This window comes from Heptranchias perlo, unplaced genomic scaffold (genome assembly GCF_035084215.1).
Source record: "Heptranchias perlo isolate sHepPer1 unplaced genomic scaffold, sHepPer1.hap1 HAP1_SCAFFOLD_388, whole genome shotgun sequence".
In the NCBI taxonomy this organism is placed as follows: domain Eukaryota; kingdom Metazoa; phylum Chordata; class Chondrichthyes; order Hexanchiformes; family Hexanchidae; genus Heptranchias; species Heptranchias perlo.
Genome location: NW_027139400.1, coordinates 18,061 through 40,203, shown reverse-complemented (window position 1 = coordinate 40,203; position 22,143 = coordinate 18,061). Strand labels below are relative to the sequence as shown.

Below are 22,143 nucleotides of genomic sequence, written 5' to 3'. Positions count from 1 at the left end.
TCCCGCTCCGTCCCAATCCCAGCTCATGAAATCCCCCTCCGTCCCAATCCCAGATCATCAAATCCCGCTCCGTCCCAATCCCAGATCATCAAATCCCCCTCCGTCCCAATCCCAGATCGTCAAATCCCGCTCCGTCCCAATCCCAGCCCATCAAATCCCCCTCCGTCCCAATCCCAGCTCTTCAAATCCCCCTCCGTCCCAATCCCAGATCATCAAATCCCGCTCCGTCCCAATCCCAGATCATCAAATCCCGCTCCGTCCCAATCCCAAATCATCAAATCCCCCTCCGTCCCAATCCCAAATCATCAAATCCCCCTCCGTCCCAATCCCAGATCGTCAAATCCCGCTCCGTCCCAATCCCAGATCATCAAATCCCGCTCCGTCCCAATCCCAGATCATCAAATCCCGCTCCGTCCCAATCCCAGCTCATGAAATCCCCCTCCGTCCCAATCCCAGATCATCAAATCCCGCTCCGTCCCAATCCCAGATCATCAAATCCCCCTCCGTCCCAATCCCAGCTCATCAAATCCCCCTCCGTCCCAATCCCAGCCCATCAAATCCCCCTCCGTCCCAATCCCAGCTCTTCAAATCCCCCTCCGTCCCAATCCCAGCTCATCAAATCCCCCTCCGTCCCAATCCCAGCTCATCAAATCCCGCTCCGTCCCAATCCCAGCTCATCAAATCCCGCTCCGTCCCAATCCCAGCTCATCAAATCCCGCTCCGTCCTAATCCCAGCTCATCAAATCCTGCTCCGTCCCAATCCCAGCTCATCAAATCCCGCTCCGTCCCAATCCCAGATCATCAAATCCCACTCCGTCCCAATCCCAGCTCATCAAATCCCGCTCCGTCCCAATCCCAGCTCATCAAATCCCGCTCCGTCCCAATCCCAGCTCATCAAATCCCCCTCCGTCCCAATCCCAGATCATCAAATCCCCCTCCGTCCCAATCCCAGATCATCAAATCCCCCTCCGTCCCAATCCCAGCTCATCAAATCCCCCTCTGTCCCAATCCCAGATCATCAAATCCCGCTCCGTCCCAATCCCAGATCATCAAATCCCGCTCCGTCCCAATCCCAGATCATCAAATCCCCCTCCGTCCCAATCCCAGCTCATCAAATCCCCCTCCGTCCCAATCCCAGCTCATCAAATCCCCCTCCGTCCCAATCCCAGATCGTCAAATCCCACTCCGTCCCAATCCCAGATCGTCAAATCCCCCTCCGTCCCAATCCCAGATCATCAAATCCCCCTCCGTCCCAATCCCAGATCATCAAATCCCGCTCCGTCCCAATACCAGATCATCAAATCCCCCTCCGTCCCATTCCCAGCTCATCAAATCCCCCTCCGTCCCAATCCCAGATCGTCAAATCCCGCTCCGTCCCAATCCCAGATCGTCAAATCCCCCTCCGTCCCAATCCCAGATCGTCAAATCCCCATCCGTCCCAATCCCAGTTCATCAAATCCCGCTCCGTCCCAATCCCAGATCGTCAAATCCCCATCCGTCCCAATCCCAGTTCATCAAATCCGCCTCCGTCCCAATCCCAGATCGTCAAATCCCCATCCGTCCCAATCCCAGTTCATCAAATCCCGCTCCGTCCCAATCCCAGCTCATCAAATCCCACTCCGTCCCAATCCCAGCTCATCAAATCCCCCTCCGTCCCAATCCCAGATCATCAAATCCCACTCCGTCCCAATCCCAGATCGTCAAATCCCCCTCCGTCCCAATCCCAGATCATCAAATCCCCCTCCGTCCCAATCCCAGCTCATCAAATCCCCCTCCGTCCCAATCCCAGATCATCAAATCCCCCTCCGTCCCAATCCCAGCCCATCAAATCCCCCTCCGTCCCAATCCCAGATCGTCAAATCCCCCTCCGTCCCAATCCCAGCTCATCAAATCCCCCTCCGTCCCAATCCCAGATCATCAAATCCCCCTCCGTCCCAATCCCAGCTCATCAAATCCCGCTCCGTCCCAATCCCAGCCCATCAAATCCCCCTCCGTCCCAATCCCAGATCATCAAATCCCCCTCCGTCCCAATCCCAGATCATCAAATCCCCCTCCGTCCCAATCCCAGATCATCAAATCCCCCTCCGTCCCAATCCCAGATCATCAAATCCCGCTCCGTCCCAATCCCAGATCATCAAATCCCCCTCCGTCCCAATCCCAGATCATCAAATCCCCCTCCGTCCCAATCCCAGATCATCAAATCCCGCTCCGTCCCAATCCCAGATCATCAAATCCCCCTCCGTCCCAATCCCAGATCATCAAATCCCCCTCCGTCCCAATCCCAGATCATCAAATCCCGCTCCGTCCCAATCCCAGATCATCAAATCCCCCTCCGTCCCAATCCCAGATCATCAAATCCCCCTCCGTCCCAATCCCAGATCATCAAATCCCCCTCCGTCCCAATCCCAGATCATCAAATCCCGCTCCGTCCCATTCCCAGATCATCAAATCCCGCTCCGTCCCAATCCCAGATCATCAAATCCCCCTCCGTCCCAATCCCAGATCATCAAATCCCCCTCCGTCCCAATCCCAGCCCATCAAATCCCCCTCCGTCCCAATCCCAGATCATCAAATCCCCCTCCGTCCCAATCCCAGATCATCAAATCCCCCTCCGTCCCAATCCCAGATCATCAAATCCCCCTCCGTCCCAATCCCAGATCATCAAATCCCCCTCCGTCCCATTCCCAGATCATCAAATCCCGCTCCGTCCCAATCCCAGATCATCAAATCCCGCTCCGTCCCAATCCCAGATCGTCAAATCCCCCTCCGTCCCAATCCCAGCTCGTCAAATCCCCCTCCGTCCCAATCCCAGATCATCAAATCCCCCTCCGTCCCAATCCCAGATCATCAAATCCCGCTCCGTCCCAATCCCAGCTCATCAAATCCCCCTCCGTCCCAATCCCAGATCATCAAATCCCGCTCCGTCCCATTCCCAGATCATCAAATCCCGCTCCGTCCCAATCCCAGCCCATCAAATCCCCCTCCGTCCCAATCCCAGATCGTCAAATCCCCCTCCGTCCCAATCCCAGCCCATCAAATCCCCCTCCGTCCCATTCCCAGATCATCAAATCCCGCTCCGTCCCAATCCCAGCTCATCAAATCCCGCTCCGTCCCAATCCCAGATCGTCAAATCCCCCTCCGTCCCAATCCCAGCCCATCAAATCCCCCTCCGTCCCATTCCCAGATCATCAAATCCCGCTCCGTCCCAATCCCAGCCCATCAAATCCCCCTCCGTCCCAATCCCAGATCGTCAAATCCCCCTCCGTCCCAATCCCAGCCCATCAAATCCCCCTCCGTCCCATTCCCAGATCATCAAATCCCGCTCCGTCCCAATCCCAGCCCATCAAATCCCCCTCCGTCCCAATCCCAGATCGTCAAATCCCCCTCCGTCCCAATCCCAGCCCATCAAATCCCCCTCCGTCCCAATCCCAGATCGTCAAATCCCGCTCCGTCCCAATCCCAGTTCATCAAATCCCCCTCCGTCCCATTCCCAGATCATCAAATCCCCCTCCGTCCCAATCCCAGCTCATCAAATCCCCGTCCGTCCCAATCCCAGATCATCAAATCCCCCTCCGTCCCAATCCCAGATCATCAAATCCCGCTCCGTCCCATTCCCAGATCATCAAATCCCGCTCCGTCCCAATCCCAGATCATCAAATCCCCCTCCGTCCCAATCCCAGATCATCAAATCCCCCTCCGTCCCAATCCCAGATCATCAAATCCCCCTCCGTCCCATTCCCAGATCATCAAATCCCGCTCCGTCCCAATCCCATATCATCAAATCCCGCTCCGTCCCAATCCCAAATCATCAAATCCCCCTCCGTCCCAATCCCAGCTCATCAAATCCCCCTCCGTCCCAATCCCAGATCATCAAATCCCCCTCCGTCCCATTCCCAGATCATCAAATCCCCCTCCGTCCCAATCCCAGCCCATCAAATCCCCCTCCGTCCCAATCCCAGATCATCAAATCCCCCTCCGTCCCAATCCCAGCTCATCAAATCCCCCTCCGTCCCAATCCCAGATCATCAAATCCCCCTCCGTCCCATTCCCAGATCATCAAATCCCCCTCCGTCCCAATCCCAGCTCATCAAATCCCCCTCCGTCCCAATCCCAGATCATCAAATCCCCCTCTGTCCCAATCCCAGATCATCAAATCCCCCTCCGTCCCAATCCCAGCTCATCAAATCCCCCTCCGTCCCAATCCCAGATCATCAAATCCCCCTCCGTCCCAATCCCAGCCCATCAAATCCCCCTCCGTCCCAATCCCAGATCACCGCCCCTCGCTCTCTCCGCCCCCTCCACTCCTCGCTCTCTCCGCCCCCTCCACCCCTCGCTCTCTCCGCCCCCTCCACCCCTCGCTCTCTCCGCCCCCTCCACCCCTCGCTCTCTCCGCCCCCTCCCGCCCCTCGCTCTCTCCGCCCCCTCCCGCCCCTCGCTCTCTCCGCCCCCTCCACCCTCCCTCTCTCCGCCCCCTCCACCCTCCCTCTCTCCGCCCCCTCCACCCCTCGCTCTCTCCGCCCCCTCCACCCCTCGCTCTCCTCCGCCCCCTCCCGCCCCTCGCTCTCTCCGCCCCCTCCCGCCCCTCGCTCTCTCCGCCCCCTCCACCCTCGCTCTCTCCGCCCCCTCCGCCCTCGCTCTCTCCGCCCCCCTCCACTCCTCGCTCTCTCCGCCCCCTCCACCCTCGCTCTCTCCGCCCCCTCCACCCTCGCTCTCTCTGCCCCCTCCACCCTCGCTCTCTCTGCCCCCTCCACCCTCGCTCTCTCTGCCCCCTCCACCCCTCGCTCTCTCCGCCCCCTCCCACCCCTCGCTCTCTCTGCCCCCTCCACCCTCACTCTCTCCGCCCCCCCCCACCCCTCGCTCTCTCCGCCCCCTCCACCCCTCACTCTCTCCGCCCCCTCCCGCCCCTCGCTCTCTCTGCCCCCTCCACCCTCGCTCTCTCCGCCCCCCTCCACCCCTCGCTCTCTCTGCCCCCTCCCACCCCTCGCTCTCTCTGCCCCCTTCCCCCCTCACTCTCTCCGCCCCCTCCACCCCTCGCTCTCTCTGCCCCCTCCCACCCCTCGCTCTCTCTGCCCCCTTCCCCCCTCACTCTCTCCGCCCCCTCCACCCCTCACTCTCTCCGCCCCCTCCCCGCCCCTCGCTCTCTCTCTGCCCCCTCCACCCTCGCTCTCTCTGCCCCCTCCACCCTCGCTCTCTCTGCCCCCTCCACCCCTCGCTCTCTCCGCCCCCTCCCACCCCTCGCTCTCTCTGCCCCCTCCACCCTCACTCTCTCCGCCCCCCCCACCCCTCGCTCTCTCCGCCCCCTCCACCCCTCACTCTCTCCGCCCCCTCCCACCCCTCGCTCTCTCTGCCCCCTTCCCCCCTCACTCTCTCTGCCCCCTCCACCCTCGCTCTCTCCGCCCCCTCCACCCTCGCTCTCTCTGCCCCCTCCACCCTCACTCTCTCCGCCCCCCCCACCCCTCGCTCTCTCCGCCCCCTCCACCCCTCACTCTCTCCGCCCCCTCCCACCCCTCGCTCTCTCTGCCCCCTTCCCCCCTCACTCTCTCCGCCCCCTCCACCCCTCGCTCTCTCCGCCCCCTCCACCCTCGCTCTCTCTGCCCCCTCCACCCTCGCTCTCTCCGCCCCCTCCACCCTCACTCTCTCTGCCCCCTCCACCCTCGCTCTCGCTGCCCCCTCCACCCTCACTCTCTCTGCCCCCTCCACCCTCACTCTCTCCGCCCCCTCCACCCTCGCTCTCTCTGCCCCCTCCACCCTCGCTCTCTCTGCCCCCTCCACCCTCACTCTCTCTGCCCCCTCCACCCTCGCTCTCTCTGCCCCCTCCACCCTCGCTCTCTCTGCCCCCTCCACCCTCACTCTCTCTGCCCCCTCCACCCTCGCTCTCTCTGCCCCCTCCACCCTCACTCTCTCCGCCCCCTCCACCCTCGCTCTCTCTGCCCCCTCCACCCTCGCTCTCTCTGCCCCCTCCACCCTCACTCTCTCTGCCCCCCTCCACCCTCGCTCTCTCCGCCCCCTCCACCCTCACTCTCTCTGCCCCCTCCACCCTCACTCTCTCCGCCCCCTCCACCCTCGCTCTCTCCGCCCCCTCCACCCTCACTCTCTCCGCCCCCTCCACCCTCTCTCTCTCTGCCCCCTCCACCCTCGCTCTCTCTGCCCCCTCCACCCTCGCTCTCTCTGCCCCCTCCACCCTCACTCTCTCCGCCCCCTCCACCCTCACTCTCTCTGCCCCCTCCACCCTCGCTCTCTCCGCCCCCTCCACCCTCGCTCTCTCTGCCCCCTCCACCCTCGCTCTCTCTGCCCCCTCCACCCTCAATCTCTCTGCCCCCTCCACCCTCGCTCTCTCTGCCCCCTCCACCCTCACTCTCTCTGCCCCCTCCACCCTCGCTCTCTCTGCCCCCTCCACCCTCACTCTCTCCGCCCCCTCCACCCTCGCTCTCTCCGCCCCCTCCACCCTCGCTCTCTCTGCCCCCTCCACCCTCGCTCTCTCTGCCCCCTCCACCCTCACTCTCTCTGCCCCCTCCACCCTCACTCTCTCCGCCCCCTCCACCCTCGCTCTCTCCGCCCCCTCCACCCTCGCTCTCTCCGCCCCCTCCACCCTCGCTCTCTCTGCCCCCTCCACCCTCGCTCTCTCCGCCCCCTCCACCCTCACTCTCTCCGCCCCCTCCACCCTCACTCTCTCTGCCCCCTCCACCCTCGCTCTCTCCGCCCCCTCCACCCTCACTCTCTCTCTGCCCCCTCCACCCTCACTCTCTCCGCCCCCTCCACCCTCGCTCTCTCTGCCCCTCCACCCTCGCTCTCTCCGCCCCCTCCACCCTCACTCTCTCTGCCCCTCCACCCTCGCTCTCTCCGCCCCCTCCACCCTCACTCTCTCCGCCCCCTCCACCCTCGCTCTCTCTGCCCCCTCCACCCTCACTCTCTCTGCCCCCTCCACCCTCGCTCTCTCTGCCCCCTCCACCCTCACTCTCTCTGCCCCCTCCACCCTCGCTCTCTCTGCCCCCTCCACCCCTCGCTCTCTCTGCCCCCTCCACCCTCGCTCTCTCTGCCCCCTCCCCCCCTCGCTCTCTCTGCCCCCTCCACCCTCACTCTCTCTGCCCCCTCCCACCCCTCGCTCTCTCTGCCCCCTCCCCCCTCGCTCTCTCTGCCCCCTCCACCCCTCCCTCTCTCCGCCCCCCTCCACCCTCGCTCTCTCCGCCCCCTTCCCCCCTCGCTCTCTCCGCCCCCTTCCCCCCCTCCCTCTCTCCGCCCCCTCCCCCCCTCGCTCTCTCCGCCCCCTTCCCCCCTCGCTCTCTCCGCCCCCTCCCCCCCTCGCTCTCTCTGCCCCCTCCCCCCTCGCTCTCTCTGCCCCCTCCACCCTCGCTCTCTCCGCCCCCTCCCCCCCTCGCTCTCTCCGCCCCCTTCCCCCCTCGCTCTCTCTGCCCCCTCCACCCTCGCTCTCTCTGCCCCCTTCCCCCCTCACTCTCTCTGCCCCCTCCAACCTCGCTCTCTCCGCCCCCTCCACCCTCCCTCTCTCCGCCCCCCTCGCTCTCTCTGCCCCCTCCACCCTCGCTCTCTCCGCCCCCTCCCCCCCCTCGCTCTCTCCGCCCCCTTCCCCCCTCGCTCTCTCCGCCCCCTTCCCCCCTCGCTCTCTCTGCCCCCTTCCCCCCTCGCTCTCTCTGCCCCCTCCACCCTCCTCTCTCCGCCCCTCCCCCTCGCTCCTCTCTGCCCCCTCCACCCTCGCTCTCTCCGCCCCCTCCCCCCCTCGCTCTCTCCGCCCCCCTTCCCCCCTCGCTCTCTCCGCCCCCTTCCCCCCTCGCTCTCTCTGCCCCCTCCACCCTCGCTCTCTCCCGCCCCCTCCACCCTCGCTCTCTCTGCCCCCTCCACCCTCGCTCTCTCCGCCCCCTCCCCCCCTCGCTCTCTCCGCCCCCTTCCCCCCTCGCTCTCTCTGCCCCCTCGCTCTCTCTGCCCCCTTCCCCCCCTCGCTCTCTCCGCCCCCTCCCACCCTCGCTCTCTCTGCCCCCTCCACCCTCGCTCTCTCTGCCCCCTCCACCCCTCGCTCTCTCCGCCCCCTCCACCCTCGCTCTCTCTGCCCCCTCCACCCTCACTCTCTCCGCCCCCCTCCACCCTCGCTCTCTCCGCCCCCTCCACCCTCACTCTCTCTGCCCCCTCCACCCTCACTCTCTCCGCCCCCTCCACCCTCGCTCTCTCTGCCCCCTCCACCCTCACTCTCTCTGCCCCCTCCACCCTCACTCTCTCTGCCCCCTCCACCCTCACTCTCTCTGCCCCCTCCACCCTCACTCTCTCCGCCCCCTCCACCCTCGCTCTCTCCGCCCCCTCCACCCTCGCTCTCTCTGCCCCCCTCCACCCTCCCTCTCTCTGCCCCCTCCACCCTCGCTCTCTCTGCCCCCTCCACCCTCGCTCTCTCTGCCCCCTCCACCCTCACTCTCTCCGCCCCCTCCACCCTCGCTCTCTCCGCCCCCCTCCACCCTCACTCTCTCCGCCCCCTCCACCCCTCACTCTCTCTGCCCCCTCCACCCTCACTCTCTCCGCCCCCTCCACCCTCGCTCTCTCTGCCCCCTCCACCCTCACTCTCTCCGCCCCCTCCACCCTCGCTCTCTCCGCCCCCTCCACCCTCACTCTCTCCGCCCCCTCCCACCCCTCACTCTCTCCGCCCCCTCCCACCCCTCACTCTCTCCGCCCCTCGCTCTCTCCGCCCCCTCCGCCCTCGCTCTCTCTGCCCCCTCCACCCTCGCTCTCTCTGCCCCCTCCACCCTCGCTCTCTCCGCCCCCTCCACCCTCACTCTCTCCGCCCCCTCCCACCCCTCACTCTCTCTCTGCCCCCTCCCACCCCTCACTCTCTCTCTGCCCCCCTCCACCCCTCACTCTCTCTCTGCCCCCTCCACCCTCACTCTCTCCGCCCCCTCCGCCCTCGCTCTCTCTGCCCCCTCCACCCTCGCCCTCTCCCGCCCCCTCGCTCTCTCCGCCCCCTCGCTCTCTCCGCCCCCTCCACCCTCGCTCTCTCTGCCCCCTCCGCCCCTCGCTCTCTCTGCCCCCTCCACCCTCGCTCTCTCTGCCCCCTCCACCCCTCGCTCTCTCTGCCCCCTCCACCCTCGCTCTCTCCGCCCCCTTCCACCCTCACTCTCTCTGCCCCCCTCCACCCTCGCCCTCTCCCGCCCCTCGCTCTCTCCGCCCCCCTCGCTCTTCTCCGCCCCCTCCACCCTCACTCTCTCTGCCCCCTCCACCCTCGCTCTCTCCGCCCCCCTCCACCCTCGCCCTCTCCCGCCCCTCGCTCTCTCCGCCCCCTCGCTCTCTCCGCCCCCCTCCACCCTCGCTCTCTCCGCCCCTCGCTCTCTCCGCCCCCTCCGCCCCTCGCTCTCCTCCGCCCCTCGCTCTCTCCGCCCCCTCCGCCCCTCGCTCTCTCCGCCCCCTCCACCCCTCGCTCTCTCTGCCCCCTCCGCCCCTCGCTCTCTCCGCCCCCCTCCACCCTCACTCTCTCTGCCCCCTCCACCCTCACTCTCTCTGCCCCCCTCCACCCTCGCCCTCTCCCGCCCCTCGCTCTCTCCGCCCCCTCGCTCTCTCCGCCCCCTCCACCCCTCGCTCTCTCTGCCCCCTCCACCCTCGCTCTCTCCGCCCCCTCCACCCTCGCTCTCTCTGCCCCCTCCCACCCCTCGCTCTCTCTGCCCCCTCCACCCTCACTCTCTCTGCCCCCTCCACCCTCGCTCTCTCCGCCCCCTCCACCCCTCGCTCTCTCCGCCCCCTCCACCCTCGCTCTCTCCGCCCCCTCCACCCCTCGCTCTCTCCGCCCCCTCCACCCTCCCCTCTCTCCGCCCCCTCCACCCCTCGCTCTCTCCGCCCCCTTCCCCCCCTCGCTCTCTCCGCCCCCTTCCCCCCCTCGCTCTCTCCGCCCACCTCCCACCCCTCGCTCTCTCCGCCCCCTCCACCCTCCCTCTCTCCGCCCCTCCACCCTCGCTCTCTCTGCCCCCTCCACCCCTCGCTCTCTCCGCCCCCTCCACCCTCGCTCTCTCTGCCCCCTCCACCCCTCGCTCTCTCCGCCCCCTCCACCCTCCCTCTCTCCGCCCCCCTCCACCCTCGCTCTCTCCGCCCCCTTCCCCCCCTCGCTCTCTCCGCCCCCTCCACCCTCGCTCTCTCCGCCCCCTCCACCCCTCGCTCTCTCCGCCCCCTCCACCCTCCCTCTCTCCGCCCCCTCCCCCCCTCGCTCTCTCCGCCCCCTTCCCCCCTCGCTCTCTCCGCCCCCCTTCCCCCCTCGCTCTCTCCGCCCACCTCCCACCCCTCGCTCTCTCCGCCCCCTCCACCCTCCCTCTCTCCGCCCCCTCCACCCTCGCTCTCTCTGCCCCCTCCACCCTCGCTCTCTCTGCCCCCTCCACCCTCCCTCTCTCCGCCCCCTTCCCCCCTCGCTCTCTCCGCCCCCTTCCCCCCTCGCTCTCTCCGCCCCCTCCACCCTCGCTCTCTCCGCCCCCTCCACCCCTCGCTCTCTCCGCCCACCTCCCACCCCTCACTCTCTCCGCCCCCTCCACCCTCACTCTCTCTGCCCCCTCCACCCTCGCTCTCTCTGCCCCCTCCACCCTCGCTCTCTCCGCCCCCTCCCCCCCCTCGCTCTCTCCGCCCCCTCCCCCCCTCGCTCTCTCCGCCCCCTTCCCCCCTCGCTCTCTCCGCCCCCTTCCCCCCTCGCTCTCTCCGCCCCCTTCCCCCCTCACTCTCTCTGCCCCCTCCAACCTCGCTCTCTCCGCCCCCTCCACCCTCCCTCTCTCCGCCCCCTCGCTCTCTCTGCCCCCTCCCCCCCTCGCTCTCTCCGCCCCCTTCCCCCCTCGCTCTCTCTGCCCCCTTCCACCCTCGCTCTCTCCGCCCCCTCCACCCTCGCTCTCTCTGCCCCCTCCACCCTCGCTCTCTCCGCCCCCTTCCCCCCTCGCTCTCTCTGCCCCCTCCACCCTCGCTCTCTCTGCCCCCTCCACCCTCGCTCTCTCCGCCCCCTTCCCCCCTCGCTCTCTCCGCCCCCTTCCCCTCTCGCTCTCTCCGCCCCCTTCCCCCCTCGCTCTCTCCGCCCCCTTCCCCTCTCGCTCTCTCCGCCCCCTTCCCCCCTCGCTCTCTCTGCCCCCTCCAACCTCGCTCTCTCCGCCCCCTCCACCCTCCCTCTCTCCGCCCCCTCGCTCTCTCTGCCCCCTCCACCCTCGCTCTCTCCGCCCCCTCCCCCCCTCGCTCTCTCCGCCCCCTTCCCCCCTCGCTCTCTCCGCCCCCTTCCCCCCTCGCTCTCTCCGCCCCCTTCCCCTCTCGCTCTCTCCGCCCCCTTCCCCCCTCGCTCTCTCCGCCCCCTCCACCCCTCGCTCTCTCTGCCCCCTCCACCCCTCCCTCTCTCCGCCCCCTTCCCCTCTCGCTCTCTCCGCCCCCTCCACCCTCGCTCTCTCCGCCCCCTTCCCCCCTCGCTCTCTCCGCCCCCTTCCCCTCTCGCTCTCTCCGCCCCCTCCACCCCTCGCTCTCTCTGCCCCCTCCACCCCTCGCTCTCTCCGCCCCCTTCCCCCCTCGCTCTCTCCGCCCCTTCCCCCCTCGCTCTCTCTGCCCCCTCCCACCCCTCACTCTCTCCGCCCCCTCCACCCTCGCTCTCTCCGCCCCCTCCACCCCTCGCTCTCTCCGCCCCCCCCACCCCTCGCTCTCTCCGCCCCCCCCACCCCTCACTCTCTCCGCCCCCCCCACCCCTCACTCTCTCTGCCCCCTCCACCCCTCGCTCTCTCTGCCCCCTCCCACCCCTCACTCTCTCCGCCCCCCCCACCCCTCACTCTCTCTGCCCCCTCCACCCCTCGCTCTCTCTGCTCCCTCCACCCCTCGCTCTCTCTGCCCCCTCCCACCCCTCGCTCTCTCTGCTCCCTCCACCCCTCGCTCTCTCTGCCCCCTCCACCCTCACTCTCTCCGCCCCCTCCACCCTCGCTCTCTCCGCCCCCTCCACCCTCGCTCTCTCCGCCCCCTCCACCCCTCGCTCTCTCTGCCCCCTCCACCCCTCACTCTCTCTGCCCCCTCCACCCTCACTCTCTCTGCCCCCTCCCACCCCTCACTCTCTCTGCCCCCTCCACCCTCGCTCTCTCTGCCCCCTCCACCCCTCACTCTCTCTGCCCCCTCCACCCTCGCTCTCTCTGCCCCCTCCACCCTCACTCTCTCCGCCCCCTCCACCCTCACTCTCTCTGCCCCCTCCACCCTCGCTCTCTCTGCCCCCTCCACCCCTCACTCTCTCTGCCCCCTCCACCCTCGCTCTCTCTGCCCCCTCCACCCTCGCTCTCTCTGCCCCCTCCACCCTCACTCTCTCTGCCCCCTCCACCCTCGCTCTCTCTGCCCCCTCCACCCTCACTCTCTCTGCCCCCTCCACCCTCGCTCTCTCTGCCCCCTCCACCCTCACTCTCTCTGCCCCCTCCACCCTCACTCTCTCTGCCCCCTCCACCCTCGCTCTCGCTGCCCCCTCCACCCTCGCTCTCGCTGCCCCCTCCACCCTCACTCTCTCTGCCCCCTCCACCCTCACTCTCTCCGCCCCCTCCACCCTCACTCTCTCTGCCCCCTCCACCCTCACTCTCTCCGCCCCCTCCACCCTCGCTCTCTCCGCCCCCTCCACCCCTCACTCTCTCTGCCCCCTTCCCCCCTCACTCTCTCTGCCCCCTCCCACCCCTCGCTCTCTCTGCCCCCTCCACCCTCACTCTCTCCGCCCCCTCCACCCTCACTCTCTCTGCCCCCTCCACCCTCACTCTCTCCGCCCCCTCCACCCTCGCTCTCTCCGCCCCCTCCACCCCTCGCTCTCTCTGCCCCCTCCCACCCCTCACTCTCTCTGCCCCCTCCACCCCTCGCTCTCTCTGCCCCCTCCACCCCTCACTCTCTCCGCCCCCTCCACCCTCACTCTCTCCGCCCCCTCCACCCTCGCTCTCTCCGCCCCCTCCACCCCTCGCTCTCTCTGCCCCCTCCCACCCCTCACTCTCTCCGCCCCCTCCACCCTCGCTCTCTCTGCCCCCTCCACCCCTCACTCTCTCCGCCCCCTCCACCCTCACTCTCTCTGCCCCCTCCACCCTCACTCTCTCCGCCCCCTCGCTCTCTCCGCCCCCTCCACCCTCCCTCTCTCCGCCCCCTCCACCCTCGCTCTCTCTGCCCCCTCCACCCCTCACTCTCTCTGCCCCCTCCCACCCCTCGCTCTCTCTGCCCCCTCCACCCTCACTCTCTCCGCCCCCTCGCTCTCTCCGCCCCCTCCACCCTCCCTCTCTCTGCCCCCTCCACCCTCACTCTCTCCGCCCCCTCCACCCCTCGCTCTCTCCGCCCCCTCCACCCTCGCTCTCTCCGCCCCCTCCACCCTCACTCTCTCTGCCCCCTCCACCCTCGCTCTCTCCGCCCCCTCCACCCTCGCTCTCTCCGCCCCCTCCACCCTCACTCTCTCTGCCCCCTCCACCCTCGCTCTCTCCGCCCCCCTCCGCCCCTCGCTCTCTCCGCCCCCTCCACCCTCCCTCTCTCCGCCCCCTCCACCCTCGCTCTCTCCGCCCCCTCCACCCCTCGCTCTCTCTGCCCCCTCCACCCTCACTCTCTCTGCCCCCTCCACCCTCACTCTCTCCGCCCCCTCCACCCCTCGCTCTCTCCGCCCCCTCCACCCTCACTCTCTCCGCCCCCTCCACCCCTCACTCTCTCCGCCCCCTCCACCCTCACTCTCTCCGCCCCCTCCACCCTCACTCTCTCCGCCCCCTCGCTCTCTCCGCCCCCTCCACCCTCCCTCTCTCCGCCCCCTCCACCCTCGCTCTCTCCGCCCCCTCCCACCCCTCGCTCTCTCTGCCCCCTCCCACCCCTCGCTCTCTCTGCCCCCTCCACCCTCGCTCTCGCTGCCCCCTCCACCCTCACTCTCTCCGCCCCCTCCACCCTCACTCTCTCCGCCCCCTCGCTCTCTCCGCCCCCTCCACCCTCCCTCTCTCCGCCCCCTCCACCCTCGCTCTCTCCGCCCCCTCCCACCCCTCGCTCTCTCCGCCCCCCTCCCACCCCTCGCTCTCTCTGCCCCCTCCCACCCCTCGCTCTCTCTGCCCCCTCCACCCTCGCTCTCTCTGCCCCCTTCCCCCCTCACTCTCTCTGCCCCCTTCCCCCCTCACTCTCTCTGCCCCCTCCCACCCCTCACTCTCTCCGCCCCCTCCACCCCTCACTCTCTCTGCCCCCTCCACCCCTCGCTCTCTCTGCCCCCTCCACCCCTCACTCTCTCTGCCCCCTCCCACCCCTCGCTCTCTCTGCCCCATCCCACCCCTCGCTCTCTCCGCCCCCTCCACCCCTCGCTCTCTCTGCCCCCTCCCACCCCTCGCTCTCTCCGCCCCCTCCACCCTCGCTCTCTCCGCCCCCTCCACCCTCCCTCTCTCTGCCCCCTCCACCCTCACTCTCTCTGCCCCCTCCACCCTCGCTCTCTCTGCCCCCTCCCACCCCTCGCTCTCTCCGCCCCCTCCACCCTCGCTCTCTCCGCCCCCTCCACCCTCCCTCTCTCTGCCCCCTCCACCCTCCCTCTCTCTGCCCCCTCCACCCTCCCTCTCTCTGCCCCCTCCACCCCTCGCTCTCTCTGCCCCCTCCACCCTCACTCTCTCTGCCCCCTCCCACCCCTCGCTCTCTCCGCCCCCTCCACCCTCCCTCTCTCCGCCCCCTCCACCCTCCCCCTCTCTCTGCCCCCTCCACCCCTCGCTCTCTCTGCCCCCTCCCACCCCTCGCTCTCTCCGCCCCCTCCCACCCCTCGCTCTCTCCGCCCCCTCCACCCTCACTCTCTCCGCCCCCTCCACCCTCGCTCTCTCCGCCCCCCTCCACCCTCGCTCTCTCCGCCCCCTCCACCCTCCCTCTCTCTGCCCCCTCCACCCTCGCTCTCTCTGCCCCCTCCACCCCTCACTCTCTCCGCCCCCTCCACCCCTCGCTCTCTCTGCCCCCTCCACCCTCACTCTCTCTGCCCCCCTCCACCCCTCGCTCTCTCCGCCCCCTCCACCCTCACTCTCTCTGCCCCCTCCACCCTCGCTCTCTCCGCCCCCTCCACCCTCGCTCTCTGGGCCCCCTCCACCCTCGCTCTCTCTGCCCCCTCCACCCTCACTCTCTCTGCCCCCTCCACCCTCGCTCTCTCCGCCCCCTCCACCCTCGCTCTCTGGGCCCCCTCCACCCTCGCTCTCTCCGCCCCCTCCACCCTCGCTCTCTCTGCCCCCTCCACCCTCGCTCTCTCTGCCCCCTCCACCCTCGCTCTCTCCGCCCCCTCCACCCTCGCTCTCTCCGCCCCCTCCACCCTCGCTCTCTCCGCCCCCTCCACCCTCACTCTCTCTGCCCCCTCAACCCTCGCTCTCTCTGCCCCCTCCACCCTCGCTCTCTCCGCCCCCTCCACCCTCGCTCTCTGGGCCCCCTCCACCCTCGCTCTCTCTGCCCCCTCCACCCTCGCTCTCTCTGCCCCCTCCACCCTCACTCTCTCCGCCCCCTCCACCCTCGCTCTCTCCGCCCCCTCCACCCTCGCTCTCTCTGCCCCCTCCACCCTCACTCTCTCCGCCCCCTCCACCCTCACTCTCTCCGCCCCCTCCACCCTCGCTCTCTCTGCCCCCTCCACCCTCGCTCTCTCTGCCCCCTCCACCCTCACTCTCTCTCTGCCCCCTCCACCCTCACTCTCTCCGCCCCCTCCACCCTCGCTCTCTCCGCCCCCTCCACCCTCACTCTCTCTGCCCCCTCCACCCTCACTCTCTCCGCCCCCTCCACCCTCGCTCTCTCCGCCCCCTCCACCCTCACTCTCTCCGCCCCCTCCACCCTCACTCTCTCTGCCCCCTCCACCCTCACTCTCTCCGCCCCCTCCACCCTCACTCTCTCCGCCCCCTCCACCCTCACTCTCTCTGCCCCCTCCACCCTCACTCTCTCCGCCCCCTCCACCCTCACTCTCTCCGCCCCCTCCACCCTCGCTCTCTCCGCCCCCTCCACCCTCGCTCTCTCTGCCCCCTCCACCCTCGCTCTCTGGGCCCCCTCCACCCTCGCTCTCTCCGCCCCCTCGCTCTCTCTGCCCCCTCCACCCTCGCTCTCTCTGCCCCCTCCACCCTCACTCTCTCCGCCCCCCTCCACCCCTCGCTCTCTCCGCCCCCTCCACCCTCGCTCTCTCTGCCCCCTCCACCCTCGCTCTCTCCGCCCCCTCCCACCCCTCGCTCTCTCCGCCCCCTCCACCCTCGCTCTCTCCGCCCCCTCCACCCTCGCTCTCTCCGCCCCCTCCACCCTCGCTCTCTCTGCCCCCTCCCACCCCTCGCTCTCTCCGCCCCCTCCACCCTCGCTCTCTCCGCCCCCTCCACCCTCGCTCTCTCCGCCCCCTCCCACCCCTCACTCTCTCTGCCCCCTCCCACCCCTCTCTCTCTCTGCCCCCTCCACCCCTCGCTCTCTCCGCCCCCTCCACCCTCACTCTCTCTGCCCCCTCCACCCTCGCTCTCTCCGCCCCCTCCCACCCCTCACTCTCTCCGCCCCCCTCCCACCCCTCACTCTCTCTGCCCCCTCCCACCCCTCACTCTCTCTGCCCCCTCCACCCTCCCTCTCTCCGCCCCCTCCACCCCTCACTCTCTCCGCCCCCTCCCACCCCTCACTCTCTCTGCCCCCTCCCACCCCTCTCTCTCTCCGCCCCCTCCCACCCCTCTCTCTCTCTGCCCCCTCCACCCCTCGCTCTCTCCGCCCCCTCCACCCTCACTCTCTCCGCCCCCTCCACCCCTCACTCTCTCCGCCCCCTCCACCCTCGCTCTCTCTGCCCCCTCCACCCTCGCTCTCTCCGCCCCCTCCCACCCCTCGCTCTCTCTGCCCCCTCCACCCTCACTCTCTCCGCCCCCTCCACCCTCGCTCTCTCTGCCCCCTCCACCCTCGCTCTCTCCGCCCCCTCCCACCCCTCGCTCTCTCCGCCCCCTCCACCCCTCGCTCTCTCTGCCCCCTCCCACCCCTCGCTCTCTCCGCCCCCTCCACCCTCGCTCTCTCCGCCCCCTCCACCCTCCCTCTCTCTGCCCCCTCCACCCTCACTCTCTCTGCCCCCTCCACCCTCGCTCTCTCTGCCCCCTCCCACCCCTCGCTCTCTCCGCCCCCTCCACCCTCGCTCTCTCCGCCCCCTCCACCCTCGCTCTCTCTGCCCCCTCCACCCTCCCTCTCTCTGCCCCCTCCACCCTCCCTCTCTCTGCCCCCTCCACCCCTCGCTCTCTCTGCCCCCTCCCACCCCTCGCTCTCTCTGCCCCCTCCCACCCCTCACTCTCTCTCTGCCCCCTCCACCCTCGCTCTCTCTGCCCCCTCCACCCTCCCTCTCTCCGCCCCCTTCACCCTCGCTCTCTCCGCCCCCTCCACCCCTCGCTCTCTCTGCCCCCTCCACCCTCCCTCTCTCCGCCCCCTTCACCCTCGCTCTCTCCGCCCCCTCCACCCCTCGCTCTCTCTGCCCCCTCCACCCTCGCTCTCTCTGCCCCCTCCACCCTCACTCTCTCCGCCCCCTCCACCCTCACTCTCTCCGCCCCCTCCACCCCTCGCTCTCTCCGCCCCCTCCACCCTCGCTCTCTCCGCCCCCTCCACCCCTCGCTCTCTCTGCCCCCTCCACCCTCGCTCTCTCTGCCCCCTCCACCCCTCGCTCTCTCTGCCCCCTCCACCCTCCCTCTCTCCGCCCCCTTCACCCTCGCTCTCTCCGCCCCCTCCACCCCTCGCTCTCTCCGCCCCCTCCACCCTCACTCTCTCTGCCCCCTCCACCCTCACTCTCTCTGCCCCCTCCACCCTCGCCCTGCCCTCTCCCGCCCCTCGCTCTCTCCGCCCCCTCCACCCTCGCTCTCTCCGCCCCCTCCACCCCTCGCTCTCTCCGCCCCCTCCACCCTCGCTCTCTCCGCCCCCTCCACCCTCACTCTCTCTGCCCCCTCCACCCTCACTCTCTCTGCCCCCTCCACCCTCACTCTCTCTGCCCCCTCCACCCTCGCTCTCCTCTGCCCCCTCCACCCTCGCTCTCTCTGCCCCCTCCACCCTCGCTCTCTCTGCCCCCCTCCACCCTCACTCTCTCCGCCCCCTCCACCCCTCACTCTCTCCGCCCCCTCCCACCCCTCACTCTCTCCGCCCCCCTCCCACCCCTCACTCTCTCCGCCCCCTCCCACCCCTCACTCTCTCCGCCCCCTCCCACCCCTCGCTCTCTCCGCCCCCCTCCACCCTCGCTCTCTCCGCCCCTCGCTCTCTCCGCCCCCTCCGCCCCTCGCTCTCTCCGCCCCTCGCTCTCTCCGCCCCCTCCGCCCCTCGCTCTCTCCGCCCCCCTCCACCCCTCGCTCTCTCCGCCCCCTCCACCCTCGCTCTCTCCGCCCCTCGCTCTCTCCGCCCCCTCCGCCCCTCGCTCTCTCCGCCCCCTCCACCCTCGCTCTCTCCGCCCCTCGCTCTCTCCGCCCCCTCCGCCCCTCGCTCTCTCCGCCCCTCGCTCTCTCTGCCCCCTCCGCCCCTCGCTCTCTCCGCCCCCTCCACCCTCACTCTCTCTGCCCCCTCCACCCTCACTCTCTCTGCCCCCTCCACCCTCGCCCTCTCCCGCCCCCTCGCTCTCTCCGCCCCCCTCGCTCTCTCCGCCCCCTCCACCCTCGCTCTCTCTGCCCCCTCCACCCTCGCTCTCTCCGCCCCCTCCACCCTCGCTCTCTCTGCCCCCTCCACCCCTCGCTCTCTCCGCCCCCTCCGCCCCTCGCTCTCTCCGCCCCCTCCACCCTCGCTCTCTCTGCCCCCTCCACCCTCGCTCTCTCTGCCCCCTCCACCCTCACTCTCTCTGCCCCCTCCACCCTCACTCTCTCTGCCCCCTCCACCCTCACTCTCTCTGCCCCCTCCACCCTCACTCTCTCCGCCCCCTCCACCCTCACTCTCTCCGCCCCCCTCCACCCTCACTCTCTCTGCCCCCTCCACCCTCACTCTCTCTGCCCCCTCCACCCTCGCCCTCTCCCGCCCCTCGCTCTCTCCGCCCCCTCGCTCTCTCCGCCCCCTCCACCCTCGCTCTCTCCGCCCCCTCCACCCTCGCTCTCTCCGCCCCCTCCACCCTCGCTCTCTCCGCCCCTCGCTCTCTCCGCCCCCCTCCGCCCCTCGCTCTCTCCGCCCCCTCCACCCTCGCTCTCATCCGCCCCTCGCTCTCTCCGCCCCCTCCGCCCCTCGCTCTCTCCGCCCCCTCGCTCTCTCCGCCCCCTCCGCCCCTCGCTCTCTCCGCCCCCTCCACCCCTCGCTCTCTCCGCCCCCTCCACCCTCGCTCTCTCCGCCCCTCGCTCTCTCTCCGCCCCCTCCGCCCCTCGCTCTCTCCCGCCCCCTCCACCCCTCGCTCTCTCCGCCCCCTCCACCCTCGCTCTCTCCGCCCCTCGCTCTCTCTGCCCCCCTCCGCCCCTCGCTCTCTCCGCCCCCCTCCACCCTCGCTCTCTCCGCCCCTCGCTCTCTCCGCCCCCTCCGCCCCTCGCTCTCTCCGCCCCCTCCACCCTCGCTCTCTCCGCCCCCTCCACCCTCGCTCTCTCCGCCCCCCTCCGCCCCTCGCTCTCTCCGCCCCCTCCACCCCTCGCTCTCTCCGCCCCCTCCGCCCCTCGCTCTCTCCGCCCCTCGCTCTCTCCGCCCCCTCCACCCTCGCTCTCTCCGCCCCCTCCGCCCCTCGCTCTCTCCGCCCCCTCCACCCCTCGCTCTCTCCGCCCCCTCCACCCTCGCTCTCTCCGCCCCTCGCTCTCTCTGCCCTCTCCACCCTCACTCTCTCTGCCCCCTCCACCCCTCGCTCTCTCCGCCCCCTCCGCCCCTCGCTCTCTCCGCCCCCTCCGCCCCTCGCTCTCTCCGCCCCCCTCCGCCCCTCGCTCTCTCTCCGCCCCCCTCCGCCCCTCGCTCTCTCCGCCCCCTCCGCCCCTCGCTCTCTCCGCCCCCTCCGCCCCTCGCTCTCTCCGCCCCCCTCCACCCTCACTCTCTCTGTGTTGTTATGCAGCTTGTCCAACATCCTGATGAGCCTCCATTTCCTCCAGTTAAACATTGTAAAACCCAAAGCCATTGTCTTCAGTCCCCGCCACAAACTCCATTCCCCGACCACCGACTCCATCCCTCTCCCCGGCCGCTGTCTGAGGCTGAACCAGACCGTTCACAATCTTGGCGTCCTATTTGACCCTGAGATGAGCTTCTGACCACATATCCACTCCATCACCAAGACCGCCTACTCCCACCTCCGTAACATCGCCCGTCTCCGCCCCCTGCCTCAGCTCATCTACTCCTGAAACCCTCATCCCTGCCTTTGTTACCTCCAGACTCGACTATTCCAATGCTCTCCTGGCCGGCCTCCCATCTTCCACCCTCCATAAACTTGAGCTCATCCAAAACTCTGCTGCCCGTATCCTAACTCGCACCAAGTCCCGTTCACCCATCACCCCCTGTGCTCACTGACCCACATTGGCTCCCGGTCCGGGAACGCCTCGATTTTAAAATTCTCGTCCTTTGGCCTCACCCTCCCCATCCCAGTAACCTCCTCCGCCCCAGAACTCTCCAATATTCTGTCTCTGGCCTATTGCCTCCACTCCCATCGCTCCACCATTGGCGGCTGGTTCTTCGGCCCTCTAGGTCCTGAGCTCTGGAATTCTCTCCCTAAACCTCTCTGCTTGTCTATCCTCCCTTTAAGGCCCTCCTTAAAACCCAGCTCTGTGACCAAGCTTTGAGCCACTCCCTCTTAATATCTCCTCCATTGGCATCTATATTTTCCTCACGTCTCTGGTTGTGTTTAAACAGTAACTCTACTCCGCATTGGTTCAGCACATGCACTCACCTGCAGAGTCCGGTCTGCCATCTCCAAACAGATCCGCAGAACTAACAGAGGAGCTCCCGGACAAACGACTGAGGCGGGCTCCCACTTCATACTGCCAGACCGGGGGGTGGGGGTGGAGAAAAGAGAGACCAGAGGTGAGATGATAACAAGTTAAAGACTCTAACAACCAGACAGGACACGAGGTATGGTGGAGCCCTCTCCACCCTCACTCTCTCCGCCGCCTCCACCTCTCGCTCTAACCGAGAGACCCCCACCACCCAACGCCTAGTGCTCACCTCCGCCTGACATTCTCTCCCGAAGAACATGTCTGAAGAAATGGCCTTGGCATTAGCGAATTTCTGCCGAGCCTCGTTCGATTCGGGTGGAGCAGGGACGTCTGCTTTCCGTCGACTTGCTGGCCTGAAATCCAACAGCGAATATGAGAAACCGGGAACTTGCAGCAAAATAAACACACACAGACCGGGGAGAGTTACAGGGACTGTACAGGATACTGCGGTATTTAAACACACACAGACCGGGGAGAGTTACAGGGACTGTACAGGATACTGCTGTATTTAAACACACACAGACCGGGGAGAGTTACAGGGACTGTACAGGATACTGCTGTATTTAAACACACACAGACCGGGGAGAGTTACAGGGACTGTACAGGATACTGCTGTATTTAAACACACACAGACCGGGGAGAGTTACAGGGACTGTACAGGATACTGCTGTATTTAAACACACACAGACCGGGGAGAGTTACAGGGACCGTACAGGATACTGCTGTATTTAAACACACACAGACCGGGGAGAGTTACAGGGAATGTACAGGATACTGTTGTATTTAAACACACACAGACCGGGGAAAGTTACAGGGAATGTACAGGATACTGCTGTATTTAAACACACACAGACCGGGGAGAGTTACAGGGAATGTACAGGATACTGCTGTATTTAAACACACACAGACCGGGGAGAGTTACAGGGAATGTACAGGATACTGTTGTATTTAAACACACACAGACCGGGGAGTGTTACAGGGAATGTACAGGATACTGTTGTATTTAAACACACACAGACGGGGGAGAGTTACAGGGAATGTACAGGATACTGTTGTATTTAAACACACACAGACCGGGGAGTGTTACAGGGAATGTACAGGATACTGCTGTATTTAAACACACACAGACCGGGGCGAGTTACAGGGACTGTACAGGATACTGCTGTATTTAAACACACACAGACCGGGGAGAGTTACAGGGAATGTACAGGATACTGCTGTATTTAAACACACACAGACCGGGGAGTGTTACAGGGAAATACAGGATACTGCTGTATTTAAACACACACAGACCGGGGAGTGTTACAGGGACTGTACAGGATACTGCTGTATTTAAACACACACAGACCGGGGCGAGTTACAGGGACTGTACAGGATACTGCTGTAT

At 67.5% G+C, this 22,143-nt stretch overlaps 1 protein-coding gene across 1 annotated transcript in view; it reads right to left on the bottom strand.

The window, feature by feature from the left end:
• The window catches only part of LOC137311978 (ADP-ribosylation factor GTPase-activating protein 2-like), a 45,955-nt gene that overhangs the window by 7,244 nt on the left and 16,568 nt on the right, over window positions 1-22,143 (bottom strand). Inside the window, exons 3-4 of the mRNA XM_067978787.1 lie at window positions 20,986-21,109; window positions 20,711-20,801 (exon numbers count right to left, since the gene is read on the bottom strand). Of these exons, the coding sequence (XP_067834888.1) occupies window positions 20,711-20,801; window positions 20,986-21,109 (215 nt within the window). The remainder of the gene's footprint in view (window positions 1-20,710; window positions 20,802-20,985; window positions 21,110-22,143) is intronic.